Source organism: Puma concolor, chromosome D3, assembly GCF_028749965.1.
Source record: "Puma concolor isolate L17-30 chromosome D3, mPumCon1.1.hap2, whole genome shotgun sequence".
NCBI classification, from domain to species: Eukaryota; Metazoa; Chordata; class Mammalia; order Carnivora; family Felidae; genus Puma; species Puma concolor.
In genome coordinates, this window is record NC_141678.1 from 23,254,893 (window position 1) to 23,279,623 (window position 24,731).

The 24,731-nt window shown below is 50.7% G+C and overlaps 1 protein-coding gene across 3 annotated transcripts in view; it reads left to right on the forward strand.

The window, feature by feature from the left end:
- ZMAT5 (zinc finger matrin-type 5) overlaps window positions 1-24,731 on the forward strand; it is a 27,526-nt gene continuing 2,795 nt past the window's right edge. The window contains exons 1-5 of one of the 3 annotated variants that reach the window (XM_025933418.2): window positions 1-140; window positions 12,844-12,992; window positions 18,441-18,503; window positions 19,870-19,950; window positions 21,702-21,813. In XM_025933418.2, coding sequence (XP_025789203.1) covers window positions 12,866-12,992; window positions 18,441-18,503; window positions 19,870-19,950; window positions 21,702-21,813 — 383 coding nt within the window. In that variant the 5' untranslated portion in view covers window positions 1-140; window positions 12,844-12,865. The other 2 variants (XM_086682116.1, XM_086682117.1) reach the window with 2 other exon arrangements.

The following is a 24,731-nucleotide window of genomic DNA, read 5'->3' on the forward strand; positions in this document are numbered from 1 at the left end:
GTGTCTCAGCTATGATTCCAAAGGTTTCTGGGAAGGGCAGGCTGGTACTCAAGGAAGGACTACGAATCCCAGCAAGCAGTTCGAGACTCGAAGTCACAGGAGGAGGAGGAGCTCGGAGCCGTCGGGCCCTGCGGAGCCAGGTACCCTCTTTGGCAGTACGTCGAGGGGCGAGTCTTAAGTCTTCTTTACCCCACGGGAGGACGTGGGCTCTTCTTTCTAAGTCCCTGCCCTCCGCAGTGGGCCGCACCACTTAACGGAATGGGGAGTGAATAAAAGGGCCAGAGGGCTTCGCTGCCCAGGTACCTGGCTCATCTCAGTCTGTCACCTTTGTTAGCCCCGTGTCTAGGCCTACAGTTGGAGTCCTTGGCAAAAGTTGGGTCCTGGGGCTTGGATTCCTTTACCCGGCCTCCGGGGAAGGGGCGGTTCTGCATATGCTTCCTGTTCCCCTCAAGCCCGGTAGAACCCTGGCCTGGAAAGGGGAGGTATGGAGACCACTTATTACTTCTTGGGAATAGAAATAGCAGGGGCTTTGGAGTGCCCTTCGACTGATGTTTTGTGAGCGCTGCCCTAGGCCATGTGCCGGGGACTTAACGGGTGAATAAGTCCCTGCTCTCCTGGAGGGCTTGTGTGTGGACAGATGGGGAGGTGCGGTAACCACAAACAAGTAATACTTTAAAAAGCAAAAGACAGGTTGATTGAGGAGAGTCTGGTGGTACTATTTTAACCAGGGTGCCTAGGGTGACACTTAACCAGGGACCTGAATGAATAGAAGTCCCATCAAACAGGAAAAGGTTGGTGCGAAGGACTTGAGGCTGCAGCAGTCCTGGAGTACTTGAGGGAAAGCAGTAGGGCGGACTGTGAAGAGGTGGGCTTGGGTCAGCTCATATGTGTCCTTCTAACCCATAGTAAGTAGTCTTATTTCTCTTTCTAATTGCTCTAGGAAGCCACTGAAGGGTTTTAAGCTGGGATGTGACTTGATCCAATTTACATTTTAATGTCATCATTCTGGCTGCTCTTTGGAGAGCACATAGAAGAGGGGAAGTTACTGGGTTGGGTCAGTTGGTGTTATGCCCAGAATTCATGATCCCCAAAGACCACTAGGGAGCCGAGTCCGATGCAAAAGCAAAGAGCCTTTATTCGAGCTAGCTCGAGCTCAATCCCCTACCTGCACCGACGCAGCGGTGAGATACCAGGGAAAGAGGGCGAGTTTCAAAAGGACAAAGGTTTTATTGGGGCCTGAGGGCAGTTGGTGAGGTAATGGCTATGGCCTCAGCCAATTGGCTGGGGAAGGGTCCTGGGGAAGGGTCCGAGTCCTGTTAGGCAGGTGAGGGGGGGTTACTCAAGGGGAGGAGGTGTGGTCAAGGTGAAGGACACAGAACAAGATGGAGTCGGCTGGCGTAGGCCCGCCCTTTCATTGGGACAGGATGGTAATTTGGGATATGGATTAGAGTAATGATCAGATCTGGGATGTATTTTGGGAGGTAGGACAGACAGAACAAGCTTTCAGATGCATGTAGGGGCTGCAGGAAAGAGGAATGGAGAATGACATCTCTTAAATTTTGATCTCAACAACTTAAAATCCACAAGGATGACCTTAAATTCTCTTTGGCCATGTTTGGTTTGAGCTGCCCCTTAGTGGAGATGCCAGGAGGCCAAAGGGGATTTGGATCTGAGTTCAAAGGAGAGGCCTAAGCATCAGCATCAGCAGAGGTACTGAAAACCAGGGATTAGAGGCCTGGGTCTGCCTCTGACTTGGAAAAGTAACAGGAATGCCTCACTGGGTATTGGGAAGAAAAACGTGAAAAGCTCCATAGCATGATGAATTAACCTTAATTAGGGTTATTTTCTATTTGAAAAGCATCCTGGTTGCTCCTTGGGGTGGAAAGTTGTGAAGCTTCTAGGAAAGAGTACTTATGTCTTGCTAACAACAAATCTGGCTGGTGGGAAGTTCAGGGGATGGAAGGATTATTTTAAGTGGAATGGGTAGGAAAGACAACAGGGAGTTAAGGTGTGGCTTGTTTTAATTTAATTTACTTTAATTTTATTTTATTGTCTTTTTAGTTAATTCTCATTTTGGAGCAACAGTTTTGAAATACTTAATTTTCTTTAAGCCATTTACTTCAACTTAGAAATTATTTTATACATAACTATAGAAAAATAAGAAAAATGACCTTCACTTTTCCTTTGATGTTTGAACTCAAGTTGAACTGAATTCCTTAAATTCCTTCAAATAGCCCTTTTAACAGCTTAATTACATTCCCTTACACATTTATTTCACTTGTAAATTTAATATGTTTGATTTCCTCTTTAAGTACTTCAGATATATAGCCTAACAAGTATAATTTCCCAAGAATTTCCAAAACATTACCAGAAAATCTAATAAATTAAGCTTACAAACATAATGAATTTCAAGTTCTTATAAACAGTCCAATACTTTTAACAGACTTAGATTCTTTTATGTCACTGGTTCTCAGTCTGGGAAGCTAAAAAAAAAAAATTCAGGTGCCATGTCCGACAAGAAATTAACATATGGGGGGCACCCTTAGTAAGCTTTCACAGCACTCCAGCTGATTCTAATATACAGCCAGTGTTTCCAACCATTGCTAACCTCTCAATTTGAAATCAGAAATCTAATATCACTTACCTAACTATATATTTTAACTTCTTTATTTTTTTAAGTTTTATTTATTTATTTTTGAGGGAGAGAGACAGACACACACACACACACACAAGTCAGGGAGGCAACAGAGAGAGAGAGAGAGAGAGAGAGAGAGAGATAGAGAGAGAGAGAGGAGTGAGAGAGAATCCCAAGCAGACTCCACACTGCCAATGACTGCAATGACTGAGCTGGCCAGGTGCCCCAGTATATTTCTCAATTCTTGACTTCTGTATGTTAAGTTGGAATTGCAATGTTTTTCTGTCATATACTCAACATGTCTAGCTCTTTTCAATGTTATAGATATTTTTACTTTTTTTATTAAAAAAATTTTTTGTAGTGTTTATTTTATTTATTTTGAGAGAGAGAGAACAAGCGAGCAGGGGACGGGCAGAGAGAGAAGGAAAGAGAGGATCCCAAGCAGGCTCTGGACTGTCAGTGCAGAGCCTGATGCAGGGCTCGAACCCATGAACTGTGAGATCATGACCCAAGCTGAAATCAAGAGTCCAAATGCTTAATGGTCTAAGCCACCCAGGCGCCCCAATGTTATAGATACTTTTAAATACCAAGTATACACTGATTATTACTAAGCCTAGGTCAGGAACAGTGAGTTTGATTTATTTTATTTATTTATTTTATTATTTATTTATTTATTATTTTATATTTATTTATTTATAAATTTATTTATTTATTTTTATTTATTTATTTTATACAGTGAGTTTGATTTATTTTACTACCTCTATTTTAAATTCTAAACTTACCTGGAGCGTGACAGGATACTTAGCTAGTAAGAAAACAGCTTTATCTATCCTGATGAATTGTGTTTAGCATTCCAATCATGTTGGGTTTACCATTTTAGTGAGCTGAGGTTATTTTTATAATCAGACCGATTTCTGACTGGGACAAGAATCCAGGGATTGTGTCTACTCAGAGTGACTGTCGCCAGCAGAGGCTGCCTTTGGAATGCAGGGAATAGAGAGGTCGATGAGCTGGAGAAGCTTGTTCCCCCAGGCTTTGTTTCTTTTTTTTCTTTAAGTTTTGTTTGTTTGTTTTGAGAGAGAGAAAGAGAGAGTGAGAGAGAGAGAGCACATATGCACATAAGGGGGGAAGGGGGTGGGGGAGGTGGGGGCAGAGAGAGAAATCCGAAGCAGGCTCCGCACTGTCAGCATGGATCCCAATGCGGGGCTCAATCTTAGGAACTTTGACATCATGACCTGAGCTGAAATCAGGAGTCATCAAATGCTCAACCGACTGAGCCACCCAGGTGCTCCCCTTCTAGGCTTTGTTTCTTAGGGGGTACTAGACTCGCTGATTAAAATGCAGATTTCTGGGGGTGCCTGGGTGGCTCAGTCAGTTAAGCGTCCGACTTTGGCCCAGGCTATGATCTCACGGTTTGTGAGTTCAAGCCCCACGTCAGGCTCTGTGCTGACAGCTCAGAGACTGGAGCCTGCTTCGGATTTTGTGTCTCCTCTCTCTCTGCCCCTCCCCAACTTGTGCTCTGTCTCTCTATGTCTCTCAAAAAATAAATAAATGTAAAAAAAAATTTTTTTAATTAAAAAAATAAAATGCAGATTTCTGGGCCCCTCTCCAGATCTGCTGAGTCTGAAATCCTGGAGATCTGACAGAGGAGACTTCATTTGTATTAAGCTCCGCACCAGGAGCCATGGAAAATCTTGAGCAGGAGTCCTTTTAAGAGGGTTGATCTGATGCTGCCCAGGGTGGGGTGAACTGAAGAGGCTGGATCAGGTACTAGGAGCTGAGAACGGACTTGGGCAGCAGTGATGGTGGTGACAGGACCAGCCTGGGGGCAGAAGAAGAGGGAGGCAGAGGCAGTTCTGAGTCTGCATTTCTGGTTCAGAAGCCTCATTCATACTATTTTTACCTTTCCTATTTGGAAGCTCTGGCCTCCTGGGACCTGTAACTATCTGATGAGAAACTGTGTCTCCAGCCTACAGCTCCCTGGAGCCCAGATTCTGGTTTAACCAGCCTGTGCTGGGCCAGGTTTGCTTGGAATCAGAATGCCTTCAGCCTTCAGCCAGGGACTGAGGGTAAGATCTACTGTAGATCTTTTTTTTTTTTTTCAACGTTTATTTATTTTTGGGACAGAGAGAGACAGAGCATGAACGGGGGAGGGGCAGAGAGAGAGGGAGACACAGAATCGGAAACAGGCTCCAGGCTCCGAGCCATCAGCCCAGAGCCTGACGCGGGGCTCGAACTCACGGACCGCGAGATTGTGACCTTGCTGAAGTCGGACGCTTAACCGACTGCGCCACCCAGGCGCCCCTCTTTTTTTTTTTTTAATGCTTATTTATTTATTTTTGAGAGAGAGAGAGAGAGGGAGGCCAGGAATCCCAAGCAGACCCCCTGCTCTTAGCACAGAGCCTGCCTGATGCAGGACTCCATCTCACGAACCATGAGATCATGCATGACCTTAGCCTAAATCAAGAGTTGGACACTCAAACGGAATTTTTTGAGAAAATTTAACAGTACACACTAAATGTAGAAACTTAGAAAAATAGAAAAACACAAAGCAGGAAAAAAAATTCTGCACATAATCCTTTTATCCAGATATAACCACAATAAATATTTTGTGTCTGCTCTAGTGTGTGTGTGTGTGTGTGTGTGTGTGTTGGGGTAAGAGGTAAAAAAAATGGTATCATATTGGACAAACTGTTGTGATAATGAGCGATTTTTTATTTAGCTATATGGAGTGAACATTTGTCCATGCGAGGGAATAGTCTCCTTTGACTTGGTTTTTTTTCCTCTGACTTGATTTTTAATGGCTGTGTGGTAGTGCATTGAGCAGATGTGGCTCATACCCTACTCTTGATGGTTGCCAGCTATGGGATCCCTCTGTCCATTTTTTGTTTTGTTTTGTTTTGTTTTTAGGGTAAGATGAGGATAACAGGCTTTGTGCATCATGTCATTGAACCCCCAGTTTCCCTATCGGGGAAACTGAGCAGCATACATGCGCATAGTAAGCAATGAACTGTCAGCTGTTCTTACTGTTGGACATTTAGATTTCACTTTTAGGGCAAACTACACTGCAGTGGCCATTTTGGTACCTAGATCTTTGAGATCATCTCTGATCATTTGCTTGGAGGAATTACCTGTTGGATGTAGGTGCCCTCCTTGGTGCCCTCTGGCACACAGCTTCTTACCTACTGCTGTTACTAGGGGCACATCTGTTGGCCATCCCAGCATGTACTCAGTACACTGTCTTGTGAGAGCAGGGACTCTGTGTTGTGAGATGTGAACCTCAGTCTGGCAGAGAAGAAATGTTTGGTTAGTGAATAAATGGAAGAAAAGGGAACCAGAGAACTCGAGGATTATGCCTGTGTCAGGAGATTGGCTCCTTTGACTCCACTCAGGATATTTTGGGACATGGGGCACTTTATGCCTGTGGTCTTCACATATTTTAAAGTAATTTAGTTTTTTCATTTGTTTATTTCACTGTATTAGTTAGCTATTGCTGCATAACAGATTACCCCAAAACTTAGCAACCTAACACAATAAATATCTCATACAGTTAGTTTCTCAGGGTCAAGAATTTGGGGGGCGCCTGGGTGGCTCAGTCAGTTAAGCATCTGACTCTTGATTTCAGCTCAGGTCATGGTCTCGCAGTTCATGGGTTTGAGCCCCACATCGAGCTCTGCACTAACAGCACAACTTGTTGGGATTCTCTCTCTCTTCTCTCTTTCTCTGCCCCTCCCCCTGCACGTGCTGTCTCTCCTTCAGAATGAATAAATGAATAAACTTTAAAAAAAGTTATTAAATAAAAGAATTTGGGAGTGCAGGTGCAGCTGGCTGACTCACTCGGAGGAGCAAGTGACTCTTGATCTCAGGGTTGTGAGTTCAAGCCCACACTGGGGGTATATAGCTTACTTAAAAAAAAAAAAAAGGAATCATATTTTAAAAAGAAAGAATTTGGGACTGGTTTAGCTGGGTAGTTCTGGCTCAGAGCTCCCACTAAGTGGCAGTCAAGCTATCTGCACTCATCTGAAGGCTTGACTGGGCTGGAGGATCCACTTCTAAGCTTACTCACATGGCTGTCAGCAGAAGGTCTTAGTTCCTTACTACATGGGCCTCCGCGGGGGGGTTGTTCACAATATGGCAGCTGGCTTCCCCCAGAGTAAGTGATCAGAGAAAGAGGCACCAGGATGGAAGGCATATTGTCTTACACCTGATTTTGGAAGTAAATACCATCTTGTCTATTCTCTTAGTGACACAGACCAATCCTGATAAGATTGGGAGTGAACAACACAAAGTGCAAACCCCAGGAGATGGGGGCCACCGAGGCTGGCTGCCACATCTACAAATGTGTATTGAGCACCATTGACATGCCAGGCACTAAGCGCCTAGTAACCATGATTTAATCCTCATAGTAATCTTATAGAATCATATTATTACTCCTGTCAACCGGATGAGGCCCAGAGTGAGTAGTTGAATGATTAGAGTAAGGATTGGCACGGATAGTCTGTGTGACTTTGGGCAAGCTCTCGCCCTCTCTGTTCTTCAGTCCATCATCTACCTTAGACCAGCATTTCTCTGAGCATGGTCTGTGGACTACACATCAGAGCTGCCTTAGATCCTGGTCCTGGCCCAGACCTGCCAAGTTAGAAATTGTTGTGGGTGGGGCCACCACTGCCATATAGTGCCGGAGGTATGATGATTTATGCACCTTACCCCAGGGGGTGGAACACATAAACGAGGTCAGGATAAGAGAGGTGTATGGTTGCTACTAAGCACTGAGGGGTCTGAGAAAGACCCCTAACATAATGGGGCTCCTATCAGGGAAGACATCTGGATCTCCCTGGCACTTCTGTTGGAGTTGGGTTCTGAGTGGGTAGTCTGTGGACCACCCCCACAGGCAGCTCTGATGCCATCGACTCCAGACGGCAGGCATATGTGGCACTGGGACATTGCTGTGCTCCTAGTGGGCGTGCGATAAAGCTGTCCTCTGGCTGCTGTTTATTGTTTACCTGGGGTCTGGCGGTGCCATAATTAGAAGAAATGACAGGTGAGCTTGAGGGCAGCATGTGGTGAGCACAAGTCCTAGATAATTATTACAGTGCGCATCCCAGCCCTTGGCTACGGCCGAGCTGTTGGCTTATTTTAGCCTTGTGCCAAAGACAGCTCTGTACCTGAGACACACACAATGAAAGAAACCAAGAATATCAATGAAGCACAAATGTCTGCCCCATGACAGCCTCACAGCAGAGCAGTGGGCTGGGAAGAGAGAGGGTTCGGGGCTCCACCAGACCCCAGGGGGATTGCTGGCTCTGGCTCTCCACGCCTTGGCTGTGGGGTGTCAGCACATGGCTTCACGGCGTCATGGTGAGGTCTCCCCAAGAGGGTGTGTGGGGGTCCTCAGCGCCGCTGGCCCTCCCGTAGGACTCAGGTTGATGAGAAATTGTTATCAGTGTCTCTCCCAGTCTTGGCTCAGAGCAAATTGGGAGTATTTCTGAATGTGTGTCCTCATCTGTGAAATGGACACCTTGATGTCATCTGTTGAGCATGAAATAAGAGAATGAAAGCCAAGTGCCTAGCATGCAGGAATGTGATGCTATCTTCCCTCACCCCATCCCACCCCCATTCTCTTTTCTTCGCTCTGCCCACAGTGTCTCCACTAGTAGGTAATCTTTTCCTTGAGCCCAGAAGACTGAAGTCAGGCACCACAGGATGGCCAGGTGTGCTTTAAGTCAGCAGAGCAGGGCTCTCTGTTGGAGACAGAAGTCCTGCGGGGAGGGCAGTGGTGGCAGCGAGAGATCTGTTTTGGGGACCTAATGTGTCCTTTTTCTGTATCCCTCCTCATCCTGGTCCCTAGATCCAAACTTGAGGAGAAGAGGGTCTGGGAACTGTAGGTGAACAGAGGGTGATAGGCCTCGGATTCTGCAGGCTGCTCCTTGGCTCATTCTGCAAGCAATTGTGTGTGCGAGGCCCTGTTCTGGGTGCTGGGGTGCAGCAGGACAGACCGAACTCTCTGCCCTCAGGGAGCCTGTATTCTAGTGGGGAGGCAGGCACACGTGACAGTAAGTCAGCATGTGAGGGGAGACGAGCTGCGGAAAACAGCAAGTTGTAAGGGGGGCGGAAGTACCTGCGGCTGCCACTTTGGCTGCAGTTTTCGATCTGGTGGTCAAGGTAGGCTCACCAGGAGAGCAAGGGAGTGAGCCGCCTGGGTGGTCATAGTACCAGCAGTCACAGCCTCCATTCTTTGAGCACTAACTATATGGTAGGCATCCTTATATGCTCCTGCCTTGGTCAATCCAGTGTAGCAGTGGGGTCCCTATTTTATAGCTGAGGATATATGCAGGAAGATGAAGTAACTTTCTCGAGGTCGCCTAGCTGATCAGTGGCAGAGCTGGGATTCAAACCCACACCTGTAGGCTGTCCCACTAGCCTTGCCTGCTGCCCCTTGGCCATGAGGAGCCATCTTGTCACCTGGTGAAGCCCCCGGGAGCCAGCAGATGCTGTTGCAAACATGGACCTGGTCCCTGAGAGTGGGCCGGTGGCACAGCCTGTGGGGTAGAGCTGGATGGTTTTGTACTGCAGGCAGGGCTCTGCTCTCATGCTGCCGAGTGCGGCAGCCTCAGAGGATGAGGATGAATCACGGCGGAGAGGGCCAGCTTAGTCAGCACCCCATGCTGGTGTCTGGGCGCCATCAGAGGTGTCCAGCTGTCTCCACCCCCCTTCCCTGACCTCCCACTCGGGGCTGCCAAATGTGGTGGTGCAGGCTGTGCCTTGTGCAAGGACACCTGGCTGAGGGGTGAGTCGGAGTGAAATACGCTCTGTTTGCCAAGTTGCCAAACACGCTCTGGCAGGGCACTGTATCTGTTTAGAGGATTCTGTGCCTGCACCTTTTCGAGGCGTTCCAAGGTACTAAAGAGGGACGCAGTTGGGTCAGGAGCTCCAGAAGTTCACACCTGGCTGATGCCTGGGCAAGGTCACCTTGCTGAAGCCCAGCTCCTGCCCAGGAACAGGGCCTCTGCCTCTGTGGGGACAGGCTTGTTAGGTAGGTGGGAAGCACTGGCTCCCCTGGAGCTGGTCTGCCTCTAGGTGTCTAGATGTCTCAAGACATCCAGGTTTAAATCCAGGTGCCACTGCTTTCTAATTCTGTGAATTCTGTCACCTAGCAGAGCTGGGACTAGAGTGCAGGATCCACTGACCCGTGCTGGACAGCCAAGCACTTCCTCTGTGCCAGATGCAGGGTGGGCAGGGGAAGGAAGGCATGGGTGGACAGCACTGCCTCTGTGGCTCTCCTCCATGATTTGTGCATGTGGGAGAGAAGGGGAAATGTGAACACACACACACATACCCGTAGAAACAGTCCACTCCTGAGGGGCTCATCATTAGACTTCAGGGAGGCTTTCCTAGCAGGTGCAAGTACGGGCACTGTGAGACTGGTTCTGCCTTTCCCGGAAGTGTGACCTGGGACACCCCACAGCACCTCTCTGAGCCTCAATCGTCTCTTTCACAAATGCGATTATAATACATACCATTTAGACTTTGAAGGGGCCATATGGTCCCAGGGATACAGTGGATGATTAATAAAGGAGAGCTGTCAGTAGTATGATTTTATGGGGAGGAGACTTTTCTAAGTGATTAGGAGTGTGGGCTCTAGATCCATCCTACTTGGATTCTAAACCCAGCTTGGGGTTACTGGGTGGCTCAGCTGATTAAGCGTCCGACTCTTGGTTTTAGCTCAGGTCATGATCTCATGGTTTCGTGAGTTCGAGCCCCGTGTCGGGCTCCGCTGACAGTGTAGAGCCTGTTTGGGATTCTCTCTCTGCCCCTCCCTCACTTGTGTGCCTGTCTCTCAAAATAAATAAATAAACTTTAAAAAATAAATAAACCCAGCTTGGCTGCTTTCCAGTATTGTGACCTTGGCTAGGTCACTTCACTTCTTGGAGCCTCAGTGCCATCATCTGAAAAAGTGTAATGGGTCCTACCTTACAGTTTGTCCTGTGCACTAAATGAGATGATGCATTATAAAGCTTTCAGCCTAGTGCCAGCCCGTGGTAGGTGCTCAATAAATCAAATAGTAGGTAACTTTTATTGAGCACTGCTCAGTGCTGGACATTATTAGTGTCATTTGTATTTCTATTACTCTTTTATTAACAATTCATTTGCATTAGCAAACGTCTGTGTCCTGCTCCCAAGCAATCAGCTAACCTGTCAGACCCCTGCCTCACATTCCTGCAGTGAAAGTAGAGGCCTAGAGAGGTCCAAGGTCACACGACTGGCTTCTCAGTGCCCTGCGTGATTTTGTCCAGCTAAGTCTGCCGCAGAGCCACCGTTCCATCTCAGTTTCCCGGAGGGACACCTCCCCACCCCATTACTCTCCAGAGCCAACAGCTCCTCAGAGCTTCAAGCTTCGTGAATGGCTTGGTTAAGCACTCGGCCGTTAAACGTTCATCTCTTACAATTTCAATCCAATTCCTATAAGTTTATTGGCAAGACGGGGTGTATTAGAGCTGCCAAATTTAATATATCAAGTCCGTGTGTCTGGGATGCGGTTTCTCAGCCGTAATTGGAGAAGAGAGGTTTTATACGTTTTCATTTTGAATGACTGTCTGTTCCTGATCCCATTACAGCCCTTGACTTAATGGCTGCTGTCCCTGTCAGCCGCAGGAACAGCCTTCTCCATCGACCCACCTGGCTGCCTGGACAGTCCAGGGGCTTGTTTGTCTCTGTCTCTCTCCCTCTTCTCTTCTTCCCAAGATACATGCCCCCAATCCATCTGCCCTGTGGTCAGGTCCCAGCTGTATCTTTAATTTGCCAAGTCCTGGGAGTTGGCTCTGGGCTGCTTGGGGAAGTCACTCTCCTTCTTCCTCTGGCACTCAGGAACCTGCTCTGGGAAATGAGAAATCTGACTACAGGACCTGAAGGGCAAGGGGCTGGTCTGGGCTCAGCCTTTGTGATCCCACTTGACAGCCCAGAGTGGACCCATTCATCCTCTGGTCTTTCGGCAGCAAACTGGGGGACCAGGGCCAAGGGCTGGCCCTGACACTCATAGATTTGCCTCCTGCCTATGGCTGTGGGTCTCCCGGGTCAGGTGTGGCAGCTGTGGTCACTATGGCTGAGGGGTCTTCGGTCTTAAGGCTGAAACATTCTCATGTCCCTCTCTGATTGACCTGCCCTCTGAGAGTTTAGCTAATCTCTTGGGAAGCTGTTTGCATTTCTGCCTGAGCTCTCTGGCTTCTGTAAGCTTTGAGCTGGCTGTGGAAGTGAGGATACCCAGCAGTGGGATTTTAGGGCACTTGGCTTCACCTTCTGCTTACCAGCTGTGTGACCTTGGACAGATCACTTCCTTTCTCTGAACCTCAGTTGTCCGATAAGGAATATGGGAATTAATCCACTTATTCCTCAACTATTGGTTGCCTACTCTGTACTGTGCACCACTTTGGGTACTGGGGCTCAGCAGTGAACAAAACAAAGATATCCCTGCCCGCCTGGATTTATATTTCTGTTGGGAGAAAAAGATAATAAACATAACAAGTAACTTATTACTTCAAAGGTGATAAAAATGAAGCAGGGAATGGGGAAAGCTAAGTAGAGTGTTCTGCAATTTTAAATAAAGCTGTTACAGGAGATTACTGAGAAGACAGTATTAGAGTGAAGGTTGAAGAAATCAAGTGAGCAAGGAAGGAATCTGAGGAAGAGCATCCAGGCAGAGGGACCAGCAGGTGCAAATGCGAGAGGTGGCGGAGTGCCTGGAGTGTGGGAGGGGAGGAGCAGAGATGAGGCTGATGTGGCCAGATTGGAGGAGAGGGGAGAGAGGAAGTCAGAGTGGAGTAGGGGCAGGGGCAGTGGCCAGAGGGTATAAGGTGTGGTTCTCCCACGCAGCTGCATATGAGAACTCCCTGGGGAGTTTTACAAACGTGCCTGATGCCTGGGTCTCCCCCTCTCCCCTCGCTGAGGTTCCACTGTCCCTGGCCTGGGCATCAGATTTCTTAAAAGATCCCTCTGAAATGAGGCCTTCTCAACCCGTAATCAGTAATCATTACAGTAATGATTGGCCTGTGTGGTTCCTCATGGGCTGTCCTGGGGTTGAAAATGAGGGTTTGTGTGTATAGAGCCTTCCTCACACTGGCCCTCAGGGAGTGCTGGTTTGGTGTGGTGCACTTTGGGCCTTAGTGTGTGGCGTTTCCTCCATACTCCTGACTGAGTGCTTTGTGGCTTCCCAGGCAGTATCTGGCGGAGGTGGCCATGGGGAAGCATTACTTCTGTGACTACTGCAACCGCTCCTTCCAGGACAACCTCCACAACCGCAAGAAGCACCTGAATGGGCTACAGCACCTCAAGGCCAAGAAGGTCTGGTATGACATGTTTCGAGGTGAGTGGCAACTGACCGGGCAGCTGGGCCAATGGAGGCCAGCTCTCAGATCTTTCCGGTTGTCAGACAAGGAAGTACCGTGTGCCAGTGACAGTCTCCACAGCCTAGGTTGGCTCTTTGAATGGCAAAAGAGAGGAGGTTGGGCCCCTAGGGGCAGATGGGCCCTCCAAGGGGCAGTCTGGAATGTGAGCTCCTTCCCCCAGTAATCTTGACTGAGGGCTCCAGTCTGCCAGCCTCTGGGGATACTGTGGCCAGGAAGGAGGCTGTTTCAAGGAGGTGATGTTTGAGCCAACGGCTGGAAAGATAGGGAAAAGCCAGCCACAAAACCACACCATTTTGGGCAGAGGGCATGCAGAAGCAGGTGGCCAAGAGCAAAGCACCAGGTGCTCTTGGTGCAGAGGAGAGGGGATATGGCTAAACACAGGGGGAGAGGAGGGTGGTAGGGACTGAGGCTGGTGACAGGGCAGGGACCAGATTGTGCCGGCCTGTGGAGGCCACAGTAGGAAGGGTGGTTTGTCCCTAGGGCAAAGGTGGAGGGCAGCCTTTGAAGGGCACCAGGCAGTGGCTGACATGACCAGACCTACAGTTGACAATGATGACTGTCTGCTGCGTGGGGTGCAGTAAATAGCTGTTGAATGACTGGCTGACTGGATGAATAATCGGCTGCCGGAGCCAGGGCTTTTCCGGGAAAGGCTTCTTAGAGCAGGTGCTACCAAAGCAAATGAGCTCAGGCCATAAGCACCTAGCACAGGGCCTGGCACCTTCGACGTGCTCACTTCAGGGAAGCTGCTGCTGCTGCTGCTGCTGCTCTACTGTCATCAGAACAGACAGGGAGCTTGGCAGTGGGGTGGAGGTGGGCCAGGAGCTTCTAGAATGAGCTGGGGCAGGGCTGATGCTTCATTATTTGGGGAGCAGGATTCCCAGAGCAGAAGGAAGGAGATGAGTCTCAGCAGTTGAGAAGGGAGAAGTGGAGACAAGGTTTCCTGGTCTGAGACTCAAAATTTACAAGAAGGGAGTGAGCATTTATGGAGTGCCTGCTGCATGCCAGGTACCATTTGTGGTTTGTCATTTGCTTTATCAGTAATCCTCTAAGGCAGATCTCCACCCTTCAAGTTAGGATCACCTGGAGACCTTGAATAAAAAACCGCTGGTCACCTGACCCCATCCTCAGAGGCAGGTTTGAGGTGGGGCCTTGGCACATTATTTTCAGATCTCTCAGACTCTCATTTCAGATGAGGAAGCTGAGGCTCAGAGGCTTGGGTGAGAGAGGGTGGCCAGGCTGCTCAGCAGGCCAGGCATGGCTGAGGTCGCAAGGGGCTGGGAGTGGGGGCGGAGGGGAAATCAGCGCCAGAGGTGTCTCCTGGGTGCCTGGGAGGCCTCTGACTCTGGTGTCAGGCAAAGGATCCCTGTGCTCCAAATCCAGTGGGGACTGCTATCTGGCATGGAGCCAGGCTTCAAGATTACCTTGGTGTTTCCTCTTAGCCCCAGATTCTTAGCTGGGAACAGGTGGGACTTTGGGTCTAGGGCTGATTGGCAGAGGCTATTGTATTACATAAAGGAAAGATGAAAGAGTGGGTATCATAAGCCCCTTCGCAGGAGTCCTGTATTCCTAGTGTCTTCTCTCATCCCCAGGCACATTCTGTCCCTTGAACAGCTCTGCAAGGGAGGCTGCGTGGGGGGGTCCCCACTTAAAGGTGTTGATTTCAAGATCCAGAGTGGTGGATTACTCACCCCGGGGTCCACAAGTTGGCCCATGAGCTCTTTCCACTTGAAGGGGCTTCCCCAGGGCTCCCGCTTACCTGAGCAAACTGCACAGCACAGACTTTGGGGAGGCACGTGACGCCCCAGCCTGGGCTAGGACTCAACATTCACTTAGGTCCCAGCTCCATGGCCTTAGACAAGTCCCCTAATCCCCCAGAGGGGCTAACCATCCTTCTGCCATGGCCAGGACAAATATGAGTCCTGGAGCTAAGCTGATTGGCTGTCAGTCCCAAGGTGTCACTCCCAGTGTGGCCCTAAAGCTGCCATGTGTAAAACGGCCCTAACAACAGTACCCACCTCCCAGGGATGTGACAGGGACTCAGTATATTTCATACATGACTGTGTGGCCTGGAAGGGTTCACTCAGTAGGAACAATGTTTATGGGACCACAAAAGGATTGGCCTCAGGCCCTTTATATCCTGGACTCATCTATTCAGACAGTGCTCAGTGAACACTTAGCATGTTTTCTCCGAGGCAGGCTCTGAAGACTTCCAGGTTAATAAGACAGGACCCCTCTCCTAAGCAGCCTCACTCCCAGTTACAGCAGTGTGTTCTGGGCAGAACCCCTGTCTTGTGCAGGCCTCCATGCCCTGCCCACCTCTCCCTCCAAGCTCCAGCCACCCTGGCCATTGCAGGTACTGTCCTGTCTGTGGGCATGTCTTTCCTGCTATTGTCCTGCCCTCAGCCTAGCCCTTCCATCCCAGAACTCAACTCAGGCAGAGCGTCCTCAGGGATGCCCTCCCCACCCCCTAGGCAAGGTGAGGTCATTTGGCTTAATGCTGGCTGCTCCCGTTTATGTCCCCCACGGCTTAGTGTGACTGTTGAACTGGAAGGGAGGAGCAGGTCTGACTTACTGTCCACTAAATCCCCATCCTGGCATGGCGCCTGGCGCACAGGACCAGCTCGGTAAATGTTTGTTAGATGAATATCTTAGTGAACGAGCAAACAAACACCAGGCACCAAGGTGGCTGTTAATTTTGGGAGATGAAGCAAGAAGGACCAAGGGGGTCAGATCACAAGGAGCCTTGAATGCTGGGTGGAGGAGCATGCCTTCTTTATGCGGGCCCTGGGCTAGGGTTCTCACCCCTGGGTGCCCTTCAGAGTCACCAAGGAGCTTTTAACAATTTTCATGCTCTCCCCCTCAGATGAGTTAAAGCAGAACCTGAGAAGGATGGGCCTCAGGATTATTTATTTTATTTTAAGAAGAATTTTATTTTTTTAATGTTTTATTTATTTTTGAGAGAGTACAAGCAGGGGAGAGACAGAGAGAGGGGGACAGAGGATCCTAAGCAGGTTCTGTGCTGACAGCATCACGCCCAACGTGAGGCTTGAATTCAAGAACTGCGAGATCATAACTTGAGTAGAAGTTAGACACTTCACTGACTGGGCCACGCAGGTGCCCCAGAGAAGAAACTTTTTTTTTAATGTTTAATTTTGAGAAAGAGAAAGAAAGAGAGAAAGAGAGAGAGAGAGAGAACACGAGCAGGGGAGGGGCAGAGAGAAAGGGGGAAGAGAATCTGAAGCAGGCTCCATGCTGACAGCAGCGAGCCTGATGTGGGTCTCGAACTCATGAACCATGAGATCATGACCTGAGGCAAAGTTGGACACTCAACCAACTGAACCACCCAGGCGCCTCGGAAGAAACTTTTTAAAGTTGTTTATTTATTTATTTTGAGAGAGAGGAAAAGAGACCGTGTGCTCAGGGGAGAGGCAGAGAGGGAAAGAGAGAATACCAGGCTCTGACAGTGCAGAGCCCTGTTGGGCTCGATCTCACAGACTGTAAGATCATGACCTACGCTGAAGTCAGGAGTTGGACTCTGTACCAACTGAGCCACCCATGCGCCCTGGGATCCATGTATTTTTAATGTTTATTTATTTTTGAGAGAGAGAGACAGACTGCGAGTAGCGGAGGGGCAGAGAGAGGGGGAGACACAGAACCCGAAGCAGGCTTCAGGCTTTGAGCTGTCAGCACAGAGCCCAATGCCGGGCTTAAACCCACGAATGGCGAGATCATGACCTGAGCTGAAGTTGGACACTTAACCGACTGAGCCACCCAGGCACCCCAGGATCCACATATTTTAAAAACTGCCTGATGATTCTCCCATGTGGCTGGGGTCAAGAACCACCAGCCAGAGACTGGGCAGCCTGGAACTTTTCTCCCACAGTGAGTCTCCCAGCCAGGGCGCCCTGGCTAAGATGCAGGCTCAGACCCCCCACTCAGGCTCAGCTGTCCTACCTCTGGGACATGGGGGCAGGACCAGGCAATGTTCACATCAACTGGGTGAGCTGAGTCTGACAGGCCCAGTGCTGACAGATAGACACCCTCTATCCTGCTGGCCCCACCCAGACCACTCTGCCAGGCCACCCCTGGAGTGAGTCCTTTGATAACCAACTCCTGACCCCAGAGGCCCAACCCTACCAGCTGCCTTGCCCTCAGGAAGAGGAAGGGAGAAGCTCCTATCAGAGTTGGCCCTTACCCAGCCACCAGGAGATCACATGGGAAAGGGCAGGGGCCTTAGAGTCACATGCCAGGGTTAAACTGGGCACTGCCACTTCCTGACTGTGTGCCCTTTCCCCTGTTTGAACTTCAGTTTTTCCCTCTGCAAAATGGGGATGGTAGCACTATGCAGTGGGTTTGTGAGGAGGACATGAAAGAAGAACTGCCACCGTTTGTTGAGCGTCCATGACAGAGGTTCTGAGCCCTGGCTGCATGTTAGTGTCACCTGGGGAGTGTGATGCCGAAGCCACTTCCAGCCCCACATTCCTGGCAATTCTAATGTGCCATGAGGGTTGGGAATCATCGGCCACCTCTGCCAAGTGCTCTGCATCCATTACTTTATTCAATTTTCACAGCAGCCCTACAGGGGAGAATTTTCCTCCCATTTTGCATATGAGGAAACAGAGACTTGGGGAGATTAAGCAGCTTGCCTCTGGACTCGGAAACCCATTGGTCTTTCCTTTACTCCAGCAGCCTCTAGAAAAGACACCAACAGGGAAAGTGCCCAGCCCAGGCCTCCAGGGCAACATCAGGGCCTCTGAGTCAGGGCATCTTCCTGTCTTACTCACAGATTTTGACCGATTGGTTCCTTACCTACAAAGAAGCACACGAAACTTAAACCATAAATATATGATAAAAATAAAGGGGGAAAAGTTGGAGGAAACCAGGGTTAAGGTTCATATCCAGAAAGATTGCTGTGAAGTCCCTTTGAGGCCGGCAGCTGGTCTGGCTCTGAGAGCCCGCAGGTCTCAGGTATAACAAGGGAGCAGAGAGTGACCTGCTGCAGCGTGGCTGTGGAGGGATGCCTGAGCCCCGGGGCTTACTGGTGGGCTACCTGGACACCAGGAATTTTTTTAGTTTTCTATTATTGTAGATTCACAGGAAGTTACAAAGACAGTATGGACAGTGTAGGGTACCAGGATTTTAAAAAACTAAACTGCCCAGGTGATTCCATTGTTTGGTCAAAGCCAGAACCTCAGACCTAAAACTTGGTTCTTGCCTTTGGCTGGGTCTAGGAGGGGTTGAGGTCACCTGAAGCTCAGATGCTTCTGCCCAGCATCCCCACCTGTGGTCATCCCCAACTGTGGTTGTCTCTTTCTACACTCTTCTGTCGATGGGAACTGTTTCCTTTTCTGATCTCGGTGCCTCTGTGCAACCGAAGTCTGAACCCGGCTCCTCTCTCCTCGCAGATGCAGCTGCCATCTTGCTAGATGAACAGAACAAGCGGCCGTGTAGGAAGTTTCTGCTGACAGGTAAAGTGTTCTACTCAGTTCAGGTCCCTCCAGGGACCAGCATGCCCTGTCTGGCCTGCTTGGACCTCTGCAGAGCCTCTCCCCTTCCCCAGCCACTATCCTAAACCCATTTTGTGGTCTCAGTGCATCGCCAGCTGGTCAGTTGAGACCTTCCCAGGGGTTGTGCCTTAGGACTTCCAGGGCCTAGTCTTCAGCACTTCAGACATAGAATGTGATTTTATCGGCCCACTCAGAACAAGCAAGTGCTGGGAGATTGCGAGTAAATCTAGGAGACACTGATGGGTGTGATTGATTGGCTGATTAAGTTAGTCTGGGAGTCCAACCTCCTGCTCCCACCCTCCCAGCAGGCAGGCCTGGAGACAGATGGTAACAGGTCTGAGGAGAAGGTTCAGAATTAGAACCAAGAGCGCTAAGTGTTGATTTGACTGCTCAATACCCAGCTAATAAAGATACATATAGTTCAAAGAGATCAAACAAACAAAAAAAAGCCCTCAGTAAACAAAGGAACCAAGTGCAAATGAAAATAAAGGTAGGAAAAATAAGACAGAGCCCAGAGAATGATTAGTTTCCTCCATGCTTGCTTTGAGTTTCTGTATATTTTCTGATTTGGCCCTGAGCTTCCTAGCAGCCAAGGCAAGGAGGGGAACCATGGTGATTAACATGGTATGTAGCACTGGGGAGAGGTACTGCTATCAGCCTAAGGAAGCCAGGTGTATGGCCACACTCCCCTCAGGAGACAGTGCGACCCCTAGGATGGTCACTAGGCCTGCAGATCAGGGCCTTCCCCCACAGACTTCACATTGACGTGAAAATGCCACTGGTAGGTTATGCTGGCTTAAGAGACCTCCAGTCTGCTGTTATTTTGAGACACATTTTGGTCTGCCGGTTAAGATTTGGAAAGCCACACTGGGCTTTGGTACCTCCTTGGCAAAGCTACCATTAAAGCCTTTCTGGCGAGCATTCCAGCCACTCCTGCAAGCCAGATGGGCAGGTGGGCACCAAGCAGAGGGCACAGCATGTACAGTGGCCTGGATTGGGGAGAGAAAGCATGACTCTTTCAGGGGCCCACCCATGATTTGTTGAGGCTGGGGAACAGGGGTTCGGGGCCAGGGCAGTGGTGACAGTAGAAAGCCTGCAGAGGCTTGTGCAGCCCAATCACAGAAGGCTTCAGGATTTGATTCCCAACAGGCTTGTTCTGGCTGCTTGTGTGGGCGGGACCAAAGAGATTCCAAGTTTTTCTCTGGAGGTGGAGTTGCTACTCTATAGACTCTAAAGCCTCACACCTAAAACTCTGATGGCCCCTCAGCCCTTGGAGGGAGCTCTTCCAAGCCGTGAATAACTCTGTCTTCCCTGTCTTCTGTTGCAGGCCAGTGTGACTTTGGCTCCAACTGCAGATTTTCCCACATGTCAGAGAGAGATCTGCAAGAGCTGAGTATCCAGGTGGAGGGTGTGTTTTGGCGGGGTCCCTGGGTTGGAGGGGGGGCAGTCTGCTGGGGGGATGCCAGATCTGAGGCCCAGGAAGCTGCCCAGTGTCTCCCCACCTCCTCCTCTTTTGTGGACACCTTGTGGGATAAGCTGAGAGCTGCCTAGGTGATGGGGTGGAGGTCAGGAACTGCCTCCAAACCGCCCCAGGCATGAGTGGAAAAAGAACAGGGGAACTCCCATTTGTGTTCCTGCTGGGTCTAAAGTGACGTATGGGGCTTCCTGTCCTGGAGCCCTGACGGGAGTGCCTCAGCCTCATCTGGACCCTGCTGGGTGCTCATTTGTGTGTATCATCCCCCCTTCCTTCCATCAGGCAGCACCTGTCTCCAGCCCTTACTCAGCACCAGATCCCCTACCTCATCCTGGGGACAAAGGGATAAAGACGACACCTTCCCCACCCTCAGAATTCTCAGGCCCCGTGGCTCCAGGGAAGAACAAGTGTAGCTTCCCCTGGAAATTGCCACGTCTGTCTTTGGGAAATTCACTTGTCACTTCTCCAGTTAGAGAACAAGGACATTTCCACTGAGATGGTCTATTTCGATCTTCTGATGAAGCCCCCACTGAACAGATAGAGAAACTGAAGCTAGCGTAGGGCAGAAGGCCCTCACGTGAGCCCCCAGCAGGTTAGAGGCCAACTCTAGTCTCCTTGGGTGCTGCTGCTCACTCTTCCATCTGTCCAGGAAGCTTCAGGGCAGCCAGTGAGTGTCCGAGGCAGCCTGGCCTTTGCCCTCGTTCCCAGTGGGACTCCACTCCCCTCTGATCAGTCATACTCTGCGGGCCCTGCCCTGGGGAGCTGATGGCACTGTGGCCACAGCCCTGGCACAAACACAAGGTTTCCAGGAGCTTTCCTAGGGCAGAAGTGAGGCCCCATCGGCCTCGCCAGCGAGTCCTGGCAGTGGTGGTATCTCCAGCTCTTCACTGGCCTAGGCTCTCGGGGAACAGTTGGCCCGTGGCAAGGAAAGCATAGGCCAGTGGGCCTGGAGCTGGAGATGATGCCTGGTGGAGACCCGGATGGGAGAAGCCCCAGCGGGCTGGGAACAGACGAGTGCCCTGTGACCTTGGCACATGACTAACTCTCTTGGAGGCAGTGTCCTGACCTTTTAAATGTGTCTAGGTGTAGAGGCGAAGTGAGATGAAGCCTGTGTGGTGCTAGCCCAGGCCTTGGGCCCCCTCGTTGGTCCATGAGTAGGATTGTTTTCCTCCAGCGCCAGGCCTCATCCCAAGTCCTCCCAGAGACCCTGACCCTTCTCACACCCAGCTTGTTTGAACCATTGGCTCAATTTTAATTCAGTGAGCAAAGGTTCTTACAGGACATTTTATGAAAAGAAAAACCAGGAAAACTGAGGCGCCTTCCCCTGCCCAGGGTCAAAGAGACCTGCAAGGGGCAGAGCCAAGATTCAAACCCAGCTTTGCCCTGTTCTGCAGCCCACGTTGCCTCCCTGATCGCGGGTTTGGGCCCCTTCTGAGGACAGGCTCTCTACATACTTTATCCTGTGTCCAGCTGCAAAAAGCTTGGGAGGCAGCCCGTGTTTTATCTCCACTTGATGAGGAAGCAGAGTGAGGCCCAGAGGAGCAAGCCTAGGAAGGTGGCAGCATGGTGGGGACAGCGCAGCCTGTGCTGCACTCCTCAGGAGGTTCTGACTGCTTTGTGGGAGGGTGGGGTTCAGGAGGGGGTGGATGTGCCCCTCACTTGCCTCTCTCTTCCTATCCCCACAGAAGAGAGGCGGGCCAGGGAGTGGCCATTAGATGTCGTCGAGCTCCCTGAGGGCCATCTGGAAGACTGGTTGGAAAAGAGAGCAAAGCGGTTGAGCTCAGCCCCAAGCAGCAGGTACAGGACCTGTGGGTCCCCTCCTCCTATCCCCTCTGGGAGAGTACCCTAGCCAGCCTGCCCTGACCAGCAGCTGAGCAGTCTCCATGAACCGTCCCAGTCCAGGGACCAGACATGGACGCCCCCAAAGAACTCCCCAAGGGAGGGGCCACACTGGGGCTTTTGGGGACTTGTTTAAAGGTTCTTGTTCCTCGACCTCATCCTCCTGCCTTAGTGGCTCCTCCCTTAATTGGTATCTATGCTGGCTGGTGGGGAGGCAGGTGGCTAAGCTGACTTGACTCAACATCACCAAGTCCATTGTCAGAGGGAGGGGCCTGATTGTGGTTACTGAGGCCCCAGTATGCCAGTCACTGCGCTCTCTTCTCCAGGACCCCAGACCCTGCAGATGGGGAAGTGCGGCTCACAGGAGGGTGTGACTTGCCTAAAGGCACACAGCTGAGAGGCAGAGCTGGGAATGCATAGAGATGTGACTGGCTCACTGCCATTGCCTCACTGCCTCCTTGAGGAGGAGGCTGGGGTGGGTCGGCCCAGCTGCTGCCTGGGTCTGGCACTCAATATGTTCAGAAGTGGGTGGAGCACCCTGAGTCCGGGGCCCTCAGGTGTATGCTGTATGCTGTCCCAGGGCTCCTGGGCTCTCCTACCAGGTGTTGAAGGAGACAGAGGGGAGGAAGGGGGCTAACAGATGTGCTTGTGAGTTGCCTGTGACTTTGTAGTTTTCTGCACTGGGCTGCCTCATTTTGCCTATCTTGCAATGGGGCTTCAGACCCAATTGTCTCTGTGGTGTGGTCTCCTGCAACAGTGGCCTGCCCTGGGCTGAGGGAGCCTGGTTGGACAGTAAGGAGTGAGGCCTTCTCTCTAGGCTCCGCCAGGAGGTGGGGGCTAAGCTTCTTGTCTTCTCTGTGCCCTGATGAAAAGAACTTTTTGTTAAACTATTTTAAAATTAACTTTTAGTTGTTTTTTAAATTTGTTTTAAATCTGTGTTGGTTTTGTCCCCCACCTTAAAACAACATAGTACAGACGTGACTAATTTGTTGGATGGAGTGTGATGTCCCTCCCTTCTGGTCCTGTCTGAGGTGGTTGTGATTTTGGTCAGGGGAGCACCCTGTTTGGGACTGGTCCGGGAATCCATGTCCTGAGCCCCAGGCTCCACCAGCTGATGTGTCAGAGTGCTGGGGCTGGTTGGAGGCACCCAGAGAGCTCCAAGGCCTTCTCCGCTCTTCTACTGCTTGGACCTGGCCACCCATGGGTCTCAGCAGTCTGCTCTGACTTGGTGGTCCTCTGTTGGGAGTGAGCACAAGAGGCCTGGGCACCTCCTGAGCATTTCCAAGGGCCCAAGGAGACCCAGTGCCTGGGCTGGCTTGAGCACAGGCATGGGGTAGAGGTGGGTGCCCAGAAGTCCCTCCCTGGGGACAGATGTGTCCCACTGCTATCCAGTGCAGGAGCCTGTGACCATGAGACTCAGAGGACTGGGGGTTGAGACGGAGAAACTGAGGCTGAATAACGGGCCTAGAGTCTCAGGTAGAGGTGGTGACCACATGATAATTGGGTGTGTTGGTGCTGTGGTGCACCTGGCCTTTGGCCCTGGGCATTTAGGGGGATTGGTGCCCCTAGTTTATGGCTGAGGAATCTCAACCTCTCTAGGAGCTTGTGACTGTCCTGGTCACATACCTGCTATCTCTCAACTGACACTTGAGAGAGAACTTAGGCCTCTCTTGGTCTAGTACCTGGGCTACCTCGGTCACCATGTTTATGGCTGGCCGAGGGGCCCTGTCAGCTGGAGGTTTGGAATGATAGTGGCAGTAGCCAGCTGCTGGGATAGCAGTAGTGATTTCTGGAACAGAGCCTCCAACTAGGGACCACCCAAGACTCTATGGAGTCTCAACCTTGTCCCTTGTGCCCCTCACCCTCTGGCCACGCAACCTGGCCCCATCCAGAGGACCTGCTTTTCCCAGCCACCACTTGTTCTCTGTGCCCGTGTACCTTTCCACCTGCCTCCTGAGGGTTCAGAGCCAAAATGAATTGTTCTGGGCAGAGCAGGCCTGTCCGGCCTTGAGAAAAAGGTTGTTGGAAGGGAAGTGACCATTTATTATTACTTCTGCTATCACTGCTTCGGTCTTTGTAAGCCCTCTTCTGTAGTGTCTCATGAAAAATAATGCCCTTATCCCACAGCCCCTGGCTTTGGGGTCTGTTCCTCCACTCACAGGCCCACCCTACAGGGTCAGGGGGGATGGATTCAAGCCCCCGGGCTGCCTTGTTCTGTTCTCTGAGTCTCTTACCCTGGAGGCAGCCCTGCAGAAAGTTCCCTCTGTGCCTTTCATCCACCCCAGCTTTCCTGACGGCCACAGCAGCCCATCCTGCCTTCCCACCTCTCCTCTGCTCATCCGCTCCATCCTCCACACAACAGCCCCAGCCAGTTTCTAAAACACTCTCTGACCTGGCCCCGACCCCGACCCCTGCACCTTAGAGATTCTGGACTCTGCAGCCTGGCTCAACAGACCCCGGGGAACTTCCCTGCCACCACCCCAGCCCTTGGGGTCACCTTCTCACCTCTCCCATCTGGCCTCTGTCAGTCTCACTGGATGCTTGGCGGCTTCTTGGATGTGGTGGGATTTTCGTGCACCTTGTAAATGCTATTTCATCTGCCTGGAACTGCCTCCCCACTTCTGCCTGGCAAAGTCAGACTCATTCTTTAAGCTTTAGCTAAGACATCCCCCCTGACACGGCCCTGAGCTCACATTGTTGTCATTTGGGCTTGGCGGAGGCTCAGGACATGTTGACTGCATGTGAGCATTTGGGAGAGCAGGGTCCCTGGTCCCGAGGACTATTCCCTAGATGTGTTGTGGGCCCCTTGTGGAGACGAGTCTGATGGCTCCGCTTCTCTGGGTGTCTGTTTTCTCCCCTGAGGCACAGGGTGAAGA